Here is a 20,494-nt window from a genome sequence, read left to right on the forward strand (position 1 = left end):
TTTTAAATAGGAAAGTAGATTGGAAGGAAATAAACTTTGTAATGGCAGTGTCTAAACTACACAGATTGTATATGCAGAGTTGCATTCCATTGATTCCTGCCTGCCTACTAATCCATATTCCAGCATCTCGTTGCCAGAGGAACAAACACTGTTACTTTGTGTGCGGGTTATGGCTGGCCACTTGCATGGAATTCAAATGTGCTACATTAAATTGAAAATATATGCTCCTGAAAATTGAAAACTAAACCTATTTTTTTTATGGGGAATGACAGTTCATGGGTTTGCAATTTGAAATCTTGTTAATTCTTGCTTGTGGAATCCTGGGATACTGGAAAGCCACAGGTGGTAATGGTGTATGTTTGAGGCTGGTGACAGAAAACTGCAATAAGCAAGAGTCTCAAGTAAATACAGCAACTAAAAAATATATATATTTTCACTATTTCTGGTACTGGAATTATCACTGACCATCCATCATTTTTCCTGGTAGCCTGAGCAGATGCTGGCATATGGCAGTCAGTCCAGTGTCTCCAATGCCAGTGTTTGGCTTGCAGCTCCTGAGCTCTTGACTTTTTTAGTTGCAAGTTGATGCATTTTTAAGGCATCTGGCTCACCGGTCTTTGCTTTTTTTAACTGAACAATTTTCACCTCTGGCAAAGAGAAAGCAATGTAATAGTGAAGAGCACAATGTTCCAGAAGATGTTCCATTTAATACTTCTGTTCTTTATTGCAGCAGTTCTGTGGTGTTCTAGGTCACACATTTATGGAGTTTCTGAAGGGCAGTGGAGACTACTGCCAAGCACAGCACGACATCTATGCAGACAAGTGAACTGTAGAAGTCTATTGCTATTCCACTTAAGAAACCCCTCGAGAGCAGATTACCAGCAGCTGGGAGTAATAGAGGACTTGATTCATCGGAGACCGTATCTGGATGGGGTAACCAAGTGGGCTGTTTGTTGGTCACAGTATTACTGGATTGAAGATTTGCTGCTTGTCAAGAGCTTCATCAAAAGCCTTCGTACATGTAAACACTCCGTTGTCAGTGGAATTTGACACAACAACTGAACCTTTTATTTTCAGCTTTTTGCGGGACAGTTCTTTTTCACTTTTTAAGATTTGTGCATTTTTTATAAGAAAATGGCTCGAATGAATCGCCCAGCGCCTGTGGAAATTACCTACAAGAACATGAGATTCCTGATCACACACAACCCTACCAATGCAACCTTAAATAAGTTCATAGAGGTGAGAGCCCACTTTAAAGGGGTTAAAAAACATTTGACATTTACTGGTCTCCAGTTGAGACCAGTAATTCTGCATAGTTAATTTCTACCACTAGTCCAACAACTTGCATTTGTACAGAACATTTAATGTAGAAAAATGTCTACATGTTCTAGAGGGGGAGGAAAAAGGTAAGGTACTGGAATAAAGGAATGGTTGCTGAGCCATAATCTGAGTTGAGCAAAAGTTTGGTTGAAAAGATGGGTCTTGACGGTTTTTAAAGTCGAAGTGGCTGGGCTAGTGCGGTTTAGGGAGAGTTCCAGAGCTGCGGCAGCTGAAGGTTGTCTCCAGTTGGACAGAAGGAGAGGACACAACGCCGGAGGATGGTTAGAACATTTGAAGATGAGTGACCATTTTAATGCAGCATGTTGAGGGTTGTGGCAGATGGGGCTAGAGTGAGGCTGATAGACAGCTGAGTTTTTCAACACTGGTTTTATGGAGCAAGTAAGATATTAAAAAATTTTACCTGGACACATTAGGAATTTGCCAATGATACTTTAGTGCCACAGTTTCACATCAGGTAGTTTATATCCAGTGGTGCTGCTCATTGGCAAAAACTCCTGTAACTGGCACTCTTCAATTTATTTTTTCCTCCTACCTGTCATCTAACTTTTATTTAAGTATATCCATGTTTGTCTCCCTTCTGCATTTTTGTTGTCCCTTCTGTCGCACTTCTCCCACACTGGTCCCACAGAGGACCAACCTAACTTGGTTACAATGTGGGGTGGTTTGAGGCTGGAATTGTCAGTGTTGCATGACATCTGTGGCCATAGTCCTAACTGCTCCTGTGTCAGATCTCCATCAAGGACCCCCTTCTAGCTTCTGAGGCTTTGCTAACCAAAGCAGAAACCATACATCTTGCCAAAAGTCTCCTACAGAAACATACTCGTTAACAAATCAAACCAGTAAAATATCAAAACCCAATGTGCTCATAGCACTCTGGCCCGTTCCCTTCCCCTGTGCACATGCTCTCCTTCCATCTGTTCACCTGGTTTTTTTTTTTTTTTGTTTGTGTCCATTTTGCCTGCTGCGATCCTTTTGTTCAAATTGGCCTCTGCCACAGCTGGTTGAAGCAAGTGTTTGTGGGGGGACTTGGTGCAGGTTTCTTGGCAGTTGAACACTTGCTAACTGCAGAATACCACTTGCAGTTGACTGCTTCTGATTGCATTTTCTCACTCTGGGTTGGGCAGCTGGGGCTCTGCAGCAGCCGGCTGTCAAAAGCCAGGTGGAAGAGTGGATAAAGGCTTCCCTGAAACCTGAGCCCAATGATAAATGCTGATGACTGGTAAAAGAAGCTAGCTGTGAAATATCTTTTTATAGAGCCTACATTACTCATGTCTGGGCTCTGCATTTTTAGGCTACTTTGGGCAGAAATTTGAAACCTGTGATTTAGCTCACTAATTTGTACTAAAAACTTTAAATAGCGTTTGATTAAACCCCTCTGGACCCGATAGTTCTACTTGGTTGTGCAGCTGACTACCTTTTTAAAGCTTTTTTTAGTAAATCTTTCCCTTGCCCCAAGTACCTGCATGTTAATTGGCACCTTCTTGCTAATTTTCAGATTATTATTTTCATAAGGCCTTTGTACCTCTCCTGGTCATCTAATTAAACAATCTTCATGTTTTGAGTCTGATTCAGTTTGTCTTGTTTACTTTTACTATAAACAGTGGGTCTAAAGTTTTCTACAACACAATAGGTGCAAACATTTATGACTAATGCCAAATTTAACTGTTGAAAGGGTGCCTGGGGCAGGGGATGGAGAAGAGACAAATGGGGCAAACATTTGTTCAGTAACACATTGTGTATTAATGCAATTCAAGTGTCTATCTAAAATGTGAACTGAAATGAAATGGCTAGGCCAGGGAGCATGTTGTCTCCCTAGGTCTGATGACTATCTAAAGGATAAACAAGTTTGAAAGCTTAAATTCTAGACTTGATTACAGTTATGTGGATAGACTGGGGATGCTCTCCTGAGAGCAGAGAAGACTAAGGCAATTTGATAGGTGTTCAAAATCATGAAGGGTTTAGATAGAGCAAATAAAGAACTTTATGGCTGAAGGGTCGATAACCAGAGGGTGCAGATTTAAGGTGATTGGCAAAAGAACCAGAGGTGAGATGAGGAAAACTGTTTATGCAACGAGTGGTTAGGATTTGGAATGCACTGCCTGAGGGTGGTGGAGATGGTCTTCAAAAGGGAATCAGAGAAATACTTGAAGGAGAAAAAATTGCAGGGGTATGGGGCAAGAGCAGGGGAGTGGGACTAACTGGATTACTCTTGAAGAGCCAGCGTAGACACGATGGGCTGAACGGCCTCCTGTGTTGTACTATTCTATGATTCTTCTAGGGTATAGTTCCCAAATCCAGTTTGTGCCCTAAATCTCAAGACTTTAGATAAAAGTGCAAATACTAAAACATTGTGTACTTGTTGCCTACTTACCATATTACCTGATTTTTCAGGAGTTGAAGAAGTACAGTGTTACCACAGTAGTTAGAGTATGTGAAGCAACCTATGATAGATCTCCAGTTGAAAAAGAAGGCATTCAGTTTTTGGTAAGTACAAAAAATTGTTTAGCTTTTTAACCTTTCCTGACCAATCAAATGCAAAATAGTCCATTTAGGTCGTGTTTGAGACCTGAGTAAAATCCTAGTCTTGATTGAAAGTTATATCGGGCTACCCTAAACAGTATGTATTGGTTCATGTAGCTACAGCTGGCAGCCCCAATTCAAGGTTGATACTTTTCTCTGGTAAATTATTTACTGTGACCTGTTTAAGCACAGGCTTGTATATTAATGTATAACATCAGATTCTGTGAACTGCCTGTTATTTTTGGGCTGTCACTTATCTTTTGCACTCTTGTACATCATTCTTGTCCAGAACTGTTCTTATCGACTGCACCAATCTAACATGGGAACAGTTCCACCGTGTGAACCATCTTTTTTTGTCCAAACTGGCATTGATCACTGCTTGTGATCATCTCAAGCCTGGAGTAGAGTTGAAAGACCTTTGCATTGTAGTTGGTAACTGGCCTGATGGATTAGTTTGCTGCCCCACCTCTGGTGTTTGCACTTGAATGCAGATCAGACTGATGCACTCCTGTTCTGCTATAAAGGTCCTACCTGAAGTGAGTTCAGGCAGTTTCAGTCCAATTCCTACACAAATGCTGAATTAGTGCACACTAATGCCTGGTTTTAAATGACACGTCCCACTCGTGCCCTTGAGCCTAAGGCTATTGCAGCTGGAGATTTACTCTGCATATAATCTGTGCGTTCTCTGACCTGAAGATGCTTGACGGGTGCCTAAAACAGGGGAAAGTGTTGCATTTTCCATTAGGAACATTCCTTACCTTGAGCATAAAATTCACAATTTTTAAATGCATTCTTTAATAGGGATAAGATAACAGTTTGGGGACAAACAAACAAAGATTCTTGGTAAGAAATTGGCTGTGGAAGATGCACTGGAAAGGGAATTCTTGCATGCAAGGTCTTGGAATGGACACCTTTTGTCAGTTAATAGTCTATAATGTACAGAATCTGTCACTTCACATGCAGCATTGTGAAAATTAACAAAGATTTGACTACATTTGATCATGGCGTTCCATTAAAGGCATCGGGGAAAGGTTTGGCACAGATTTTCCTGTTTGGGTGAGGGTTGTGTTGATGTAAAATGGTGAATTGGTGCATGAAAACACAATAGGAACTTTGTCTTTCTAACAGGATTGGCCATTTGATGATGGTGCTCCACCTTCCAATCAGATTGTGGATGATTGGCTTTGCCTTTTGAGAGCCAAGTTCCGAGAAGATCCTGGCTGTTGCATTGCTGTCCATTGTGTGGCAGGACTTGGACGGTGCGTACTATTCCTGCATTCTCTGGATTTTTCTTGCACGCTACTTGAACTATGGCTGTGAAACAGGCACATTAGTGTAAATGTGCTTAGTTGAGACCAGCACTTGTGCATAATTAACTTCTACCATGGTGTAGTCCAACAACTTGTTTGTATAGAGAATTTAATGTAGAAAAATGTTTACATTAAATTCTCTATACATTTGTTTACATTTTTCTACAGGAGGGAGGGAAAAGGTACTGGAATAAAGGAATGGTTGCTGAGCCATAATTGGAGGTATGCAAAAGTTTGGTTGGAAAGATGGATCTTGAAGGTTTTTAAAGTTGAGAAGTGGGAGAGCTAGTGCGGTTTAGGGAGAGTTCGAGCGGAACTGAGGCAGCTGAAGGTTCTCCAATTGGAGGAGAGGATACAAAGCCAGAGGATGGAAGGGTGGTTAGAACATTTGAAGATGGTGACTTTTTTAAATTTGGCATGTTGAGGGTTGCTGTGGATGGGCTAGAGTGAGGCTGAGATACAGACAGCTGAGTTTTTCCCCAACACTGATTTTATGGAGCAAGCAAGATATTAAAATCAAGTCTAAAGGTAACAAAATAATCTGAGGGTTTTGGGGTTGACAATTGATGTATAGGATGTGGGGTTTGAAGCTCAGCTGGGATTGAATCAGACACAAGTTTTATGTGGCCTGGTTTTACCTGGACACCATTAGGAATTTGCCTTCTACTGTAGAAGTAGACCAAGTACAGGAAACTTTGTGCTATCCGGCACCGATGGGACCGAGCTGTTGCCGTCCCATCAAAACTGCCGGACAAACCAGTGCTAATGTTGAAACATGGAGATTTTGAGCACCGTATCTGGCAACAAACCCTGTTGCTTAGCAACAGCTTCTAAAACAGTTGGCTGTACCTTGCAAGTGTCTGTAGCTTAGCAGCAGCTTCAGCGAGACCTTGCAGAGCCTGACTGGTGGGGGGAAAAAAGCAACGAAAAGGAAAAAAAAACTATCAACGGCTCCTGATTTTTGCTGGTGGCTTGAGCATTCCGGACAGTTAACCTCCGGATAAACCAAAGCTTCCTGTAATGAGTTAATATGTTCCTTTTTACAGCTTTCTACTGCCAGCTGAAAAGGCCTTTAAGTTCAATCACAGGAACAAACTGGGTTACATTGGCAACCTCGTGGTAGGAATAGCTTGCATGGAGAAATGGAGATGTAGTGCTCTACATCTGGTCTGTCTTCACCAGGGTTGATGCCCTGGCCCAGCTAGTGCTATTGCACTTTAGTGCCACAGTTTCACATTCACTAATTGATACTTAATTGCACTGCCCATAAGCAGAAAATTCCTGTAACTGTCTTTATTCTCTTGCCTCCTTCCTGTCCTCTAACTTTTTTTTAAAGTCTATCCTTTGCTTATGTCTCACTGCATTTTTGTTGCCCCCTGCTGTCTCTCTTTCTCCACCTCCTCCCTCCCCCAATTCCTCCCTCCCCCAATTCCTCCCTGACTTGGTTACAATGGAGGCTGGGGGTCTGAGGTGGGAACTCAGTGTTGCAGTACATCTGGGACCATGGCCCTAACCGATGCTCAGTGTCTGAGATGTCCTGCAATGTGTGCAGGGTGAGAAACTGTAGAGCAGGGCAAACCTGGGGCGCTGGTGTGGCCCCAAGTCAGGAAGGAGTATAGAACCCAAACCAAATTGCTAAAATACTTGCAACTTGACTGCAGAGCTTATCAAAAATTGAGATCTCAGCATTTCACTTTTAGGGTTTACACCTTGACTCATTTAGAACACCTCAAACTTTGCTCGCTGTGAGAATCTTATTCAAAACCCCTCAAAACTTTGCGCGCTCAAATAAAATGCATTCATTTTAAATTCAGTTTGATCTAGCTAACTTCTCTCATTACTTTCTAGTGCCTGCTGTCAAGGAGACAGATGTAAGGCTTTGGGCCACAAAAATGCTGTACAGTGAATTTGAGGCAGCAGCAAAGGTAGGAGGCTGAGACAGGCCTCCTTTCCAGAGAAAACAGCCCCTCAAATAAACAAGCAACTGATTAGTGGAGGAGGAAGCTGCAAACCATGTCGTCAATTCCCACTAGACCGTGCAGTCCTGGGAGGGAGTAGGTGGGCTGTTAGCATCATTTAGTACCTGATTACTGGGGACTGATCCGATGGGCTTAAAACAGACCAGTTTTTGATCCTGTGATTTTTTTTTTTTGTACAGACTAATCAAATCCACAGGGCACAACTGACTGACTAGGGGACCATGATGGATGCAACTTGTCTAGATTTTTCAGGAGATGAAAGTGATCTTGCCTGAAACTATTTTCTTCTCAACAGAGCTCCAGTTCTGGTGGCCTTGGCGCTGATCGAATGTGGAATGAAGTACGAAGATGCTGTTCAGTTCATTCGACAGTAAGTGAAGTTTGTATTGTGACCTTTATACACTCCTGCCAAATCAGTGTGTTGTGTGCAGATATAGGGACTTGCATTATAACCCCAAGAACTAGGAATGTTTAAGTACCTAAAATTCAAAAGAATTGTCCCAAAAAAGCTTGTTTTTTTAGTTTCATGTTAAAATGAAATAAAATATCTAGGAACTAAACTTAAGCTATAGCTCATGAACCTGACGGTCATTTTTTGGGTAAGGATTTTTATTGTCATGAGCAGACAATTGATCTCCCTATTGCCACATTAACTCAAAACACAAGCTTGCTGCTGCCCACAAAGATCTAGCGAGCTCTGGTATGAATTTCACCTCCTGATAATTTGATTCTGGTGCCAAGTCTAGGGGATCGCCAGTGTCCAGCAACAGTGATGTCATCAAGCTGGCTTAAGCAGCCAATCACCAGAATACTCAGACAGCAAACCAGGAAGTTAAATGCACTGATTTTCCTTCACTCAATTAATTAATCATTTGAGAGAGCAAAATAAAGATTGGGACATACACATGAGATTAAGGTAGAAGGTGAAATACCAAACTTTAAAAAATTATATTAAACCATAGAATTTTTATCATAATGGAAAACATTTGACATTCCACAAATAAAATTAGTTTTTCAGGCCCTGATCAGTTCAACAGTCAGTATGCTGTTAAAAGCCCAGTTACACCTCAACAAGGCTTAACTTTCAGGGTTTTAACAGTGATATTCCAGCATAAAGCAGAGTTTTTCAGTTTGGTGTGATTTGAATTGATTGCAAGCTCTGGGGAATTCCACAGCGCAGCCTGTCGAGGATCAGGAAATGATTGACAACAGTTTGTGCGGACTCCAGAAGTTGCTGTCAGTTTCACAGAAGTAATGACAGCAAACGCTGACAGTTTCGCCGCTGTTAACTGCTGCAAAATCCAGGCCACTATTGTATACTTGAAATCGACTTAATATGCCCCTCAGCCAGCAATCTTTCTGCTTGGCAAACCTATTTAACTGAATCTGACTTGTGCTATATATATGCAGCTTAGCCTGTTTTATTGAACTAAATTCACAAATTTGTTAGCTAATTGCTAGCTGAGATTGAAGACTCTTCAAAAGAAGGAATCGTGTGCCTTTAGTACATTGATGTTCATATGGCATCTAATTGTGTTTTGAATAAATTCAAATGTTTTTACTTCTATTAATTTTCTTGGGTTACTTCAAATGCTTAATCACTTCTAATTTTAAGTTCTTTAGTGCCATTTACATATAATTTATTGCACAAACAGACCATTTGTGTCTATGCTCCACACAAGCTTACACTCGCTCTATTTACTTCTCATCCTACCCAATCAACATATCCTTCTCTTTTTCCCCCCCATTTAATTGATGCACTTTGAAGTAAATATACCACTTATTTCTTTTTGAGGTCTCAACTGCCTCCTTTCTAGATTATAAAATTTACCCTTCTCATCTTCACTCTTGGATTTTTATTCCCCTGTACCCTTTCTAAATTGTGACTAGAGCTGAACATTGGCATCAAAGACTATAACCATTAGAGCAATTCCATCTTGAAAGGAGCTGTATTCCTTACTTGCAAATTTGGCTTTTGAATTGGCAATCTTGTATGTTTAAACTCTAATGCTGTAACACATGCTGTGCATCAATCGACTACCCACGTCATCACACATCAGTATCTGTGTTTGAACTAGCTGCTTTCAAAACTGAAGACCATTAAAACAAACTGGCTGAGTAACTGATATGCGACAAGTAACTGGATTATTTGTATTGGGGAATGAGGATAAGCATATTTATATTGGGAATGAGGATAAGCAATTGAAGGATTCTGGCTTCAGGTAAGAGAAGGCAGTATTTGGGTCAATTTTATGGGGGGAATCTTGAAACTGTTCAGGGCAGGTACAAATTGCACGGGAGCACTTTTAAACCTTGTCTTTTATATTACAGAAAACGACGTGGAGCTTTCAATAGCAAGCAGCTCCTGTACCTGGAGAAATACCGTCCCAAAATGCGTCTGCGCTTTAAAGATTCCAATGGTCATCGGAATAATTGCTGCATCCAGTAATGTCTGAGGCTCGATCACCTAATTCATCTGAAGGCAGAGGAGATGGCCAACTTGGCTAGTTCAGCTGGGGAATGTAACATTTTAGATGTGCTTGTAATGTCAACTGGTGCTTCTGTGAGAGTTGGGAGATGGAGATGGTGTTTTGTTTTAAACCCTGAGTTTCTCTTACCTTCAGATCCACTTTTTGTGAGCTAAAAAGTTGCTGCTGTATGTTTCTAAACTAGAATGAGGGTTCCCTCCCCAATTGGTTTCAGAGTATAGACTCTTTCCATGTTAACTGTCTTAACAGCTGTGAAATACAGCATGTGTATACCATAAAGTGCACCCTTGCTGTTTACAGATGCAAAGTAGAGATATAATGGCTAAATTAAGCACTAAATTGCTGCCAGATTTTTTTTTTTTTAAACTGGGTTCCACGTGAGAGAAGCTGGAATCTTTAACACTTTTTTCCCCCCCTCCTCTGCTTCCTGTCTTGAGTCACTTTGTGCATTGCAAAACTACCATCAGCTTTTTGGTATCTCTTTGAAAGTTTGCCTGGATGGGACATTGCTACATGAATCTTGTGCACAGCTCCTTCAGATGAGTGTCCTGTGTGCTAGCGTCAAAAGATTTAACGTGGCTGGCTGCTCACTGTACACCAACACTCTACATGCCCTCCCACAGTCGTACTGGAACTAGTTGCTGCACAGCAGTACGCCTTGGTTTCTTTTTTAAACTTATCACTGACTGACTAAAGTCGTTATAGTACATTTGAATGCCCTCTTTGTTCTGCTGATGTCTATTGCATTTTCAAAAAGGCTTGCAATGCATTTAATAATTGTTATAAATCATGTGGCATACCATTAATTCTTCCTCCCACCCCCCACCCACAAACACTATGCAGTCTTGTGTCCGAACTGTTGGACTGTGAACATTGCAATGCTCATAGTGTACAGAAGCACACATGGGTTTAGTTTTCAAAATAAAGCCTTACAAGAAAACACTGGCACTCAATTGATATTTAGGGAGGGTCTAAAACAAGGATTGGGGAGGGGGGCTATTTAATATTAGTATGTTGCCTTTGTCTTGTGCAGGAAATGTATATTGGGGTTTGCCTGTTAAATACCAAGTAATTTTTTAAAAAGTAGAAATGCTTTGTTGTAGCTAAATTCATATTGTACAGTAACTTTCTGAAACTTGTAATCTTTCGTTTGATGTACTATTGGAGTTTTACCAACTTGTCAGAAGTGTGATTTGAGTTTCTGCTTAAACTATGCAGACTGATGTCTAATATTTTGTATGCCTTTTGATTGCATAAGTTGATACTTGATCATTTAATTATGTAATTTGATGCAATGTTGTATTAATGTTAGATTAAACCATATTTATACTGTCTTGGGAACATGTGGTATAATTCTGTGGGAGAAGTAATTTGCCAGTATTCACCAGCTTTTTAAAATCTAGTGCGAGAGCTTGTCATCTGAAATAAAAAAGTGGAAAAAAACAAACTAGTCTTTGTATTCTATTCGTGGTTCTTGTATTGTTTATCCTGGGTCAGTACAACTATGCCTGTTACCTGTAGTTTTAAACTTGATGCAATTATTCCAGGTCTGAAGAACTACTATTCTCAAGAGTCTTGATAGGAAAGCTGAAAAGTTGATGACCACATGCTTCATTTATGGGTTAAAGTGTGAAGGAGTACAAGAATCTGCATTGGTGCTATGATCTGATAACTTGAACCTTGTTATTTGCTGATGAGTTTAAATTTTGAAAGGCATTCTGTCCTGAGTTTCTGGTGCTGTAATTTGGCTAGTATGTGGGAACTGACACAATGGTGCTTCAGATTTTCTTCACTACCTTGGTCACTTAATGATTGCTTAAACCCATGGATGCACTGGAATTTACCACTAGCTGTTGAGACAATGTTCTTTGCTTAGTGTTAACAGCTGATGGAACAATACTTCTCCACCATTGGCATAGTGCTTTGCTGATGGCAGCTGCAGTGTAAGTGGGCACATTGCCTTGCATGCCCAATTCACTGCACTGCATTTGTATTGTAATTTTGGGAGGCTGTGCTGCAGGTACACGACTGCATTCAAGTGTGTATATAAAGGCAAATTAGGTCCCATGTTTAATTGACTTCAGGCAAAGCTGACTGCAATAGACACCTTGCCTTTATTGAATGGGCATATTGGAATTCAGCCACCTGGCTCCAGTTGATTTTATGGGGAGATTGTGGTTTTTCTGGTATTTGCAATTGCATCTTGTTCCATGCATTACTTATTACTGGGTACTCGGCCACTTGTCCTGCCAATGTTTGTTAGTGGTAGCTGCTGCTACTTGTTTGCACGAAAAAGAGGAGGTAGGGAATTCCCTTGTAGTGATGCATCATTATGATGACTTTGAGGGTGCAACAAATACTGTGCACTCTGGTTTTTGTCTGAACTCCTCACTATCCTTGAGCCTGTAATAAACCCCTCAACATGCTTTTGGAGGGACCTACCTTCACTTTACAAGAGGCTGCAAGATAACTAGCCAACATGTGGGGGCTCTTCAAGTAGAAGAGACTTGACTCAAACTGAGCTGGCCAAGTCTTGAAGAACATAGCTGAGCCAACACAAGGGGAAAAACCTTCTTGACCTAGTCCTCACCAATCTACCAGTCAGTGGGGAGACAAAGTCCCTTATTCACACTGAGGACACCCTCCGTGTGTGGCATAACCCTCATGCTAAATGGGATTGATTCAGAACCGCTCCAGCAGCTTAAAACTGGGCATCCATGAGGTGCTGTGGGCCATCAGCAGCAGCAGAATTGTATTCCACCACAATCTAACCTCCTGGCCCAGCATATCCCTCCCTACCATTAAACCAGATGACCAACCCTGGTTCAAGGAGTAGAAGGGCATACCTGGAGCAGCAGCAGGCATACCCAAGAGGTGCCAACCTGGGGAAGCTGCAACACAGTATTTCATGCATGCTAAAAAGCAGAAGCAGCATAGTATAGATGAGGCAAAGCAATCCCACAATCAATGGATCAGATCAAAGCTCTGCAATCCTGCCACATCCAGTTGTGAATGGTGGTGAACTATTAAACAATTAACAGGAGGAGGTGACTCCATGAATATCCCCATCCTCAATGCTGGTGGAGCTTAGCAGGTGAGTGCAAAAGACAAGGCTGAAGCGTTTGTAACCATCTTCAGCCAGAAGGGCTGAGTGGATGATCCATATCGGCCTCCTCCTGAGGTCCCTCCCATCACAAAAGCCAGCCTTCAGCCAATTTGATTCACTCCACATGATATCAAACGACTGAGCACACTGGATACAGCAAAGGCTGAGAGACCTGATGACATTCCAGCTATCGTGCTGAAGACTTATGCTCCAGAACTAGCTGTGCCTGCAGCCAAGCTGTTCCACTACAACACTGGCATCTATCTGACAATGTGGAAAACTGCCCAGGTATGTCCTGTCCACAAAAAGCAGGACAAATCCAATCTGGCCAATTACCACCCCATCAGTCTACTCTCAATCCGCAGCAAAGTGATGGGAGGTGGCGTCGACAGTGCTATTAAGTGGCACTTACTAATAACCTGCTCACATGCCCAGTTCGGGTTCTGCCAGGACCACTCTGCTCCCAACCTCATTACAACCTTGGTCCAAATGTGGACAAAGGAGCTGAATTCCAGAGGTGAGAGCGACTGCCCTTGACATCAAGGCTGCATTTGACCAAGTATGGCTTCAAGGAGCCCTAGTAAAACTGAAGTCATTGGGAATTGGGGTGGGGAAAACTCCACTGGCTGAAGGTGGTGGTTGGTGATCAATCATCACAGCCCCAGGACATTGCTGCAGGAGTTCCTCAGAGCAGTGTCCTAGGCCCAACCATCTTCAGCTGCTTCATCAATGACCTTTCCTCCATCATAAGGTCAAAAATGGGGATGTTTGCTGATGACTGCACAGTGTTCAGTGCCATTCGCAACTCCTCATAAGAACATAAGTAAGAGCAAGAGTAGGGCATACGGCCCTTTGAGCCTGCTCCACCATTCAGTAAGATCATGGCTGATCATCGACCTCAACTCCACTTTCCCACCTGATCTCCATACCTCTTGATTTCCCCTAGAGTCCAAAAATCTATCTGTCAGACTCAGCATTCACAGCCCTCTGGGGCAGAGAATTCCAAAGATTCACAACCCTCTGAGTGAAGAAATTCCTCCTCATCTCAGTCTTAAATGGCCTACCCCTTATCCTGAAACTATGTCCCCTAGTTCTAGACACTGCAGCCAGGGGAAACAACCTCTCAGCATCTACCCTGTCAAACCCCTTCAGAATCTTGGATGTTTCAATGAGATCACCTCTCGTTCTTCCAAACTCCAGAGAGTATAGGCCCATTCCACACAATCTCTCCTCATAGGACAGCCCTCTCGTCCCAGGAATCAATCTAGTGAACCTTTGTTGCACCGCCTCCAAGGCAAGTATATCCTTCCTTAGATAAGGAGACCAAAACTGTGCACAGTACTCCAGTTGTGGCCTCACCAAGGCCCTGTACAATTGTAGCAAGACTTCCTTACTCTTATATTCCAACCCCCTTGCAATAAAGGCCAACATGCCATTTGCCTTTCTTATTGCTTGCTGGACCTGCATGCTAACTTTCTGTGTTTCTTGCACGAGGACACCCAAATCTCACCATTTAAAAAAAATTATGTTTTTCTATTCTTCCTACCAAAGTGAATAACCTCACATTTTCCTATATTATACTCCATCTGCCACCTTACTGCCCACTCACTTAGTCTATCTATATCCCATTGCAGACTCTGTGTTCTCCTCACAGCTTACTGTCCCACCTACCTTTGTATCATCAGCAAACTTGGATGCATTACACTCGGTCCCTTCACCTAGGTCATTAATATAGATTGTAAATAGCTGAGGCCCCAACACTGATCCTTGTGGCACCCCATTAGTTACAGCCTGCCAACCTGAAAAAGATCAGTTTATCACTACTCTCTGTTTTCTGTCCATTAACCAATCTATCCATGCCTTTGTTGCAAGCTCCTACTATTTCTTGATTAATATTCTGTCCAACGGCATAGCTACTGTTAAGGGGCCTATGTACTACTCCTACCAGTGTTTTCTGCCCCTTGTTATTCCTTATCTCCACCCATACTGATTCTACTTCCTGATCTTCCGAGCAGAGATCCTTTCTCACTGCTGTCCTTATGTCATCCTTTATTATCAGGGCTACTCTCCCTCATTTTCCATTCTGCCTGTCTTTTCGAAACATCAAGTACCCTGGAACATTTAGTTCCCAACCTTGGCCACCTTGCAACCATGTCTCTGCAATGGCTATTAGATCAAACCCTATTTGTGCCACTAGTTCGTCCATCTTGTTACGAATGCTTCATGCATTCAGATAAAGTGCCTTTAATTTAAATTTTTTACCATTATTCCCTGCTTTGATCTTATTCTCTGCTGCACTGCTACCATTAAACTCTCTGTCCCTTCCTGTCACACTCTGCTTATTTTTACCCAAATCGCTACACTGCTCTATTGCCCCGACCTTTCTCTTTCGATTTCTAAATTTCCCCTCATCTAACCCCTCCCCCCCTTTTTTAGTTTAAAACCCTATCTAAAGCCCTAGTTATTCAACTTGACAGGACGCTGGAGCCCGTCCTGATGGAACAGCTCCCTCTTTCCCCAGTACTGGTGCTAGTGCCCCATGAATTGAAACCCCTTTTTCCCCACACCACTCTTTGAGCCACACATTTAACTCTCTGATCTGCTGGACCCTATGCCAATTTGTGTTTGCCTCATGTAGTAATTCAGAGATTATTACCCTTGTGGTGCTGCTTATTAATTTAGACCCTAGCTCCTCAAACTCCCTCAGCAGAACCTCATTCTTAGTTCTACCTAGGTCGTTGGTTCCTACATGGACCACGACAACTGGATCCTCCCCCTCCCACTCCAAGTTCTTCTCCAGCCGTGAGGAGATATCCTTAACCCTGGCACCAGGCAGGAAGCACAGTCTTCGGGACTCTCTTTCGCGGCTGCAGAGAACAGTATCTATCCCCCTGACTATAATGTTCAATACTACTCCCACATTCCTTCCTTCTCCCCCCCCTCCCCACTTGGATGGCCCCTGTACCTCGGTGCCATGGTCAGTTTGCCCATCCTTCCTGCAGTCCTTCTCCTCATCCATACAGGTAGAAAGTACCTCATACCTATTGGACAAGGTCCAGGGCTGAGGCTCCTCCATCACTACATCCTGGGTCCCCATACCTTCCTGACTCGCAGTCACACCCTCCTGTCCCTGACCACTGATGAACTCTAAAGTACTACTTAACCTAAAGGTTGTCTCCTTCTTCTTAGGCAGTCCCTCAGAACCAAGGATGACTTAAAGGATGTGACTGCCTCCTGGAACAAAGTGTCCAGTTAACTCTTCCCCTCCCTGATGCATCGCAATGTCTGCAGCTCGTACTCCAACTCAACAATTCTGAGCCAAAGTTCCTCGTGTTGCAGACACTTACTGCAGATGTGGTTGCTCGGGATCGCGATGCTCTCCACAAATTCCCACATGCTGCAGTTATGACACACCACCTGCCCTGCCATCTCTAACCTTGTTTTATTTATTAATTAATTAGTTAAAGATTTTATTCAATCGATATTTTAGGTTTATTGTTTGATTATTTTATTTAGTTTAATCTATTAATTTAATAAGTACTAGCAAGTTACAGTTTCTCAGCTCTTAATTTAACCCCCTTCCCTAACTTAGAGAGCAAAAAGAGCTGTAATACTCACCAACCAATCACCTACATGCTCTCCTGTGACATCACTTTTTGATGTTTTTGATTCAGAGCCTCGTGCTGCCGCTGCTTTAATTCAGGTCCGCTCTTGGGCCGCTCTTTATCCCCCTGCCGCTGCTTTAATTCAGGACCACTCTCGGGCCGCTCTTTATCCTCTCGCCGCTGCTTTAATTCAGGTCCACTCTCGGGCCGCTCTTTATCCTCTCGCTGCTGCCGCTGCTTTAATTCAGCTCCACTCTCAGGCCGCTCTTTATCCTCTCGCTGCTGCCGCTGCTTTAATTCAGGTCCGCTCTCGGGCCGTTCTTTATCCTCTCGCCACTGCTTTAATTCAGGTCCACTCTCGGGCCGCTCTTTATCCTCTCGCCGCTGTTTTAATTCAGGTCCACTCTCGGGCCGCTCTTTAACCCCCTGCCGCTGCTTTAATTTAGGTCCACTCTCGGGCCGCTCTTTATCCTCTCGCCGCTGCCGCTGCTTTAATTCAGGTCCACTCTCGGGCCGCTCTTTATCCTCTCGCCACTGTTTTAATTCAGGTCCACTCTCGGGCCGCTCTTTATCCTCTCGCTGCTGCCGCTGATTTAATTCAGGTTCGCTCTCAGGCCGCTCTTTATCTTGTCGCCGCTGCTACTGTAGCAGTCCATGCCCGCATGCAACAAGACCTTGACAACATTCAGGCTTGGGCTGATAAGTGGCAGGTCACATTCGCGCCACACAAGTGCCAGGCAATGACTTTCTCCAACAAGTGAGAGTCTAACCACCGCCCCTTAACATTCAACAGCATTACCATCGCTGAATCCCCCATCATCAACATCCTGGGGGTTACCATTGACCAGAAACTTAACTGGACCAGCCACATAAATACCGTGGCAACAAGAATACGGCAGAGGCTAGGTATTCTGCAGCGAGTGTCTCACCTCCTGACTCCCCAAAGCCTTTCCACCATCTACAAGGCACAAGTAAGGAGTGCGATGGAATACTCTCTACTTGCCTGGATGAGTGCAGCTCCAACAACACTCAAGAAGCTCAACACCACCCAGGACAAAGCAGCCCGCTTGATTGGCACCCCATCCACCACCTTAAACTTTCACTCCCTCCACCACCGGCATACCGTGGCTGCAGTGTGTACCATCTACAAGATGCACTGCAGCAACTCGCCAAGGTTCCTTTGGAAGCACCTCCCAAATCTGTGACCTCTACCACCTAGAAGGACAAGGGCAGCAGACACATGGGAACACCACCACCTCCAAGTTCCCCTCCAAGTCACACACCATCCTGACTTGGAAGTATATCGCCGATCCTTCATCGTCGCTGGGTCAAAATCCTGGAACTCCCTCCCTAACAGCACTGTGGGGGTACCGTCACCACAAGGACTGCAGCGGTTCAAGAAGGCAGCTCACCACCACCTTCTCAGGGGCAATTAGGGATGGGTAATAAATGCTGGCCTTGCCAGCGACGCCCAAATCCCATGAACGAATTTTTAAAAAAGCTTCCACCCTATTCCCTTCCACGCCACCCAGGGAACATCTGCCATAATGGGCAGCTTGCATTGTACACATATCAAGCAAGTGTTGAATACTTTGGCCACAAATTTCCTTGCCTCTTCCTGTTCTGGTTTGGAAGTGCAGCTAAAATGGGGTTCCACTGCACTTCGTGCATAAGTTATGACCGCACAGTGGTGAGCAGTTCAGAGGTCAAGAATTTCCTATCAGCAAGAAGCAACACCTTAATCGCTTGGATTGTGGCAAGGGGGGGGATCAGCTGGCGAAGTTCCAGAGCTTTGCCAGATTCTCTCAATGCAAGGTATTGAAGATGGCACTTGTGGTTACCAGGATTCATATCAACCCTATGGGCTACACGGAGAAAGTTTACATTCAATGTTCCTTTTGAATCTGACCACAAAAAACTCTACGTATGTCAATGGCAGTTATCCACAATGCCTTCATTATGTGGTAATCCACAGGGCCTGCGAAGAAATGCTTTTGAGGGAGTGGTGAATGGCTGTTAAGATCAGGGCCAACAGCTACATCCACGGTTGCTGACCCTACTGAGAGACAGACTGACACCCGAGGGACACCTTAAGTTGGAAGCCTGAATATTTGTTTTCTGTTCCTCAACCGCCACCTCATCTTGCAAGAAGCGTGTAGTCCAGCTTCTATATAATGAGTGTTCAAAAGGGCAGTTGGAGTGTGCAACACTTTAAATGGTACCTTCCTGACCTAGGATTGTATTGTGTATAGGCCACATAAGAAATGTGGGCAAATGGAAGATGCACATTTTCCTTTATTTTTCTCCTGATGTAAGCAAATTTCTTATTTAGGAACATAGGAACAGGAGTAGGCCATTCAGCCCCTCTAGCCTGTTTTGCCATTCAATGAGATCATGGCTGATCTGTATCTTGACTCCATCCACCTGCCTTGGCCCCAATTCCTTTTATACCCTTGTCTAGCAAAAGTCTATCGATCTCAGACTAAATATTAATTGAGTTAGCATCTGTTTTCTGCGGGAGAGAGCTCCACATTTCTTTCACCCTTTGCGTGAAGATATGTTTTCTAATGTCGATCCTGAATAGACTGGCTCTGATTTTAAGCTTGTCTCCTTGTCCTAGACTCTCTCTTCTCCACTCTCTTCGAAAGAACTGGCGCAGACTCAACGGGCCAAATGGCCTCCTTTGGTGCTGTACTGTTCTCTGATTCTATGTATCATTCTGATAAATCTGCACTTCCTCCTAGTCCAATATATCCTTCCTGAGGTGCGGTGCCCAGAAATGAACGGCGTACTCCAGATGGGGTCTAACCAGAGCACTGTACAGCTGTAACATAACTTTTACCCCTTTGTATTCCAGCCCTCTTGAGATAAAGACCAACATTCCATTAGCCTTTTCAATTATTTTTTGTATTTGTCCACTAGCTTTTAGTGATTTCTGTACTTGGACCCCTAAATCTCTCTGCTCCTCCACAGTTCCCAGCTTCACACTATTTAGTTCTAGCTTTCTTGCGACCAATATGGATGACCTCACACTTCCCACATTGAAGTCCATCTGCCACAGTTTTGCCCACACGCTTAATCAAGGAGGGCCACAGTACCAGGAGAACCCTCAGTGCTCATGGGTACTGAGCAGCAACTAGTACTACATTGGCAGAAATAGGTGGTTCATAAGGTTTCAGAAGCCAGTAAAAGTCAGTACCTGTGGAGTCTGACCATAGTCCAAAGCTGGCACATACAAGTCATTGATGTCTCCTATTTATTTACTGTGTACATTTGTTTCATAAGAGGAAAGAACCATTTATTTTTTGGGTCCAGTCACATAGATGGGATCTAAACTTTGGATGTTAGAAGGAGAGCAGACTTTTCCCATACTTTACAGAACAACCTATTCATCTGTTCTGTTTTAGTGTCCATTTTTTCTGTGAAATTTGATTCATAACGCTATCACCAGCAAGTCCCATTCATGACATTTGTTCTAGTCATAAACATTATATATTTTTTAATACAAGTCCCAAGCACTGACCTGGACCAAAATTTCACTGACAGAGCCACAGCAATTAAAATCAATTTGGTCTGGCACTTGGGCTCCCACTACACTGTCTCAACACTACGCCTTAAACAACCTCAACAAAGCATAATCTTATCATGTACTGTGTGATGAAATATTCCATTCATCACTGCCTGTGACTGTGGTTGGTTTCAGGTTTCAGTTCCCTTACCTCAGTTCCGTCTCCTCACCATTGTATTGTATATTGTAATGTATTGTGTGTAGGGCTCCGCCCATACCTGGCCCCTATGTAAGCAAGCTCAGTCTGGCCTCATATCCAGTACTGCAGACCTCCAGATGGAAGATACCTCTCTCCACTGCGTGTTACCTTCTAAGTTAATAAAAGCCTTGTTTTGTTTCGCTAACATCGAGTCTCGGAATTATTGAGGCACATCATACTGCACCAGTGAGAATTTCCTTTTCTGTCATGTTAGCTATCCTTGTGGCTTCTGAGTGAATGTCAACCTGGGACTATGGACAGGGTCACTGGCAAGGCTTGGAAGCTAAGCAGAGCTCATGCCTGGTTAGTACCTGGAGGGGTGACCATCAGGGAAGACCAGGTGTGTGAAGGTCACAGAAGGAGCCCTGAGGAGGGGC

General features: G+C 43.3%; 2 protein-coding genes across 2 annotated transcripts in view; both read left to right on the top strand.

Annotated features, from left to right (window-relative positions):
* LOC147112356 (uncharacterized) overlaps positions 1–1,214 on the top strand; it is a 25,159-nt gene extending 23,945 nt beyond the window's left edge. Inside the window, exon 3 of the mRNA XM_085998164.1 lies at positions 731–1,214. Coding sequence (XP_085854290.1) covers positions 731–826 — 96 coding nt within the window. The 3' untranslated portion in view covers positions 827–1,214. The remainder of the gene's footprint in view (positions 1–730) is intronic.
* ptp4a1 (protein tyrosine phosphatase 4A1) lies at positions 1,117–11,086 on the top strand. The gene is made up of 5 exons (XM_085996537.1): positions 1,117–1,239; positions 3,733–3,825; positions 4,990–5,120; positions 7,446–7,520; positions 9,482–11,086. The coding sequence occupies exons 1-5, from the start codon at positions 1,135–1,137 to the stop codon at positions 9,597–9,599; spliced, it is 522 nt and encodes a 173-aa protein (XP_085852663.1). The 5' UTR covers positions 1,117–1,134; the 3' UTR covers positions 9,600–11,086.
* The last annotated feature ends 9,408 nt before the right edge of the window (positions 11,087–20,494 follow it).

The sequence above is a fragment of the Somniosus microcephalus genome, chromosome 9 (assembly GCF_052327205.1).
Source record: "Somniosus microcephalus isolate GS21.2 chromosome 9, FLI_Smic_1.0, whole genome shotgun sequence".
In the NCBI taxonomy this organism is placed as follows: Eukaryota; Metazoa; Chordata; class Chondrichthyes; order Squaliformes; family Somniosidae; genus Somniosus; species Somniosus microcephalus.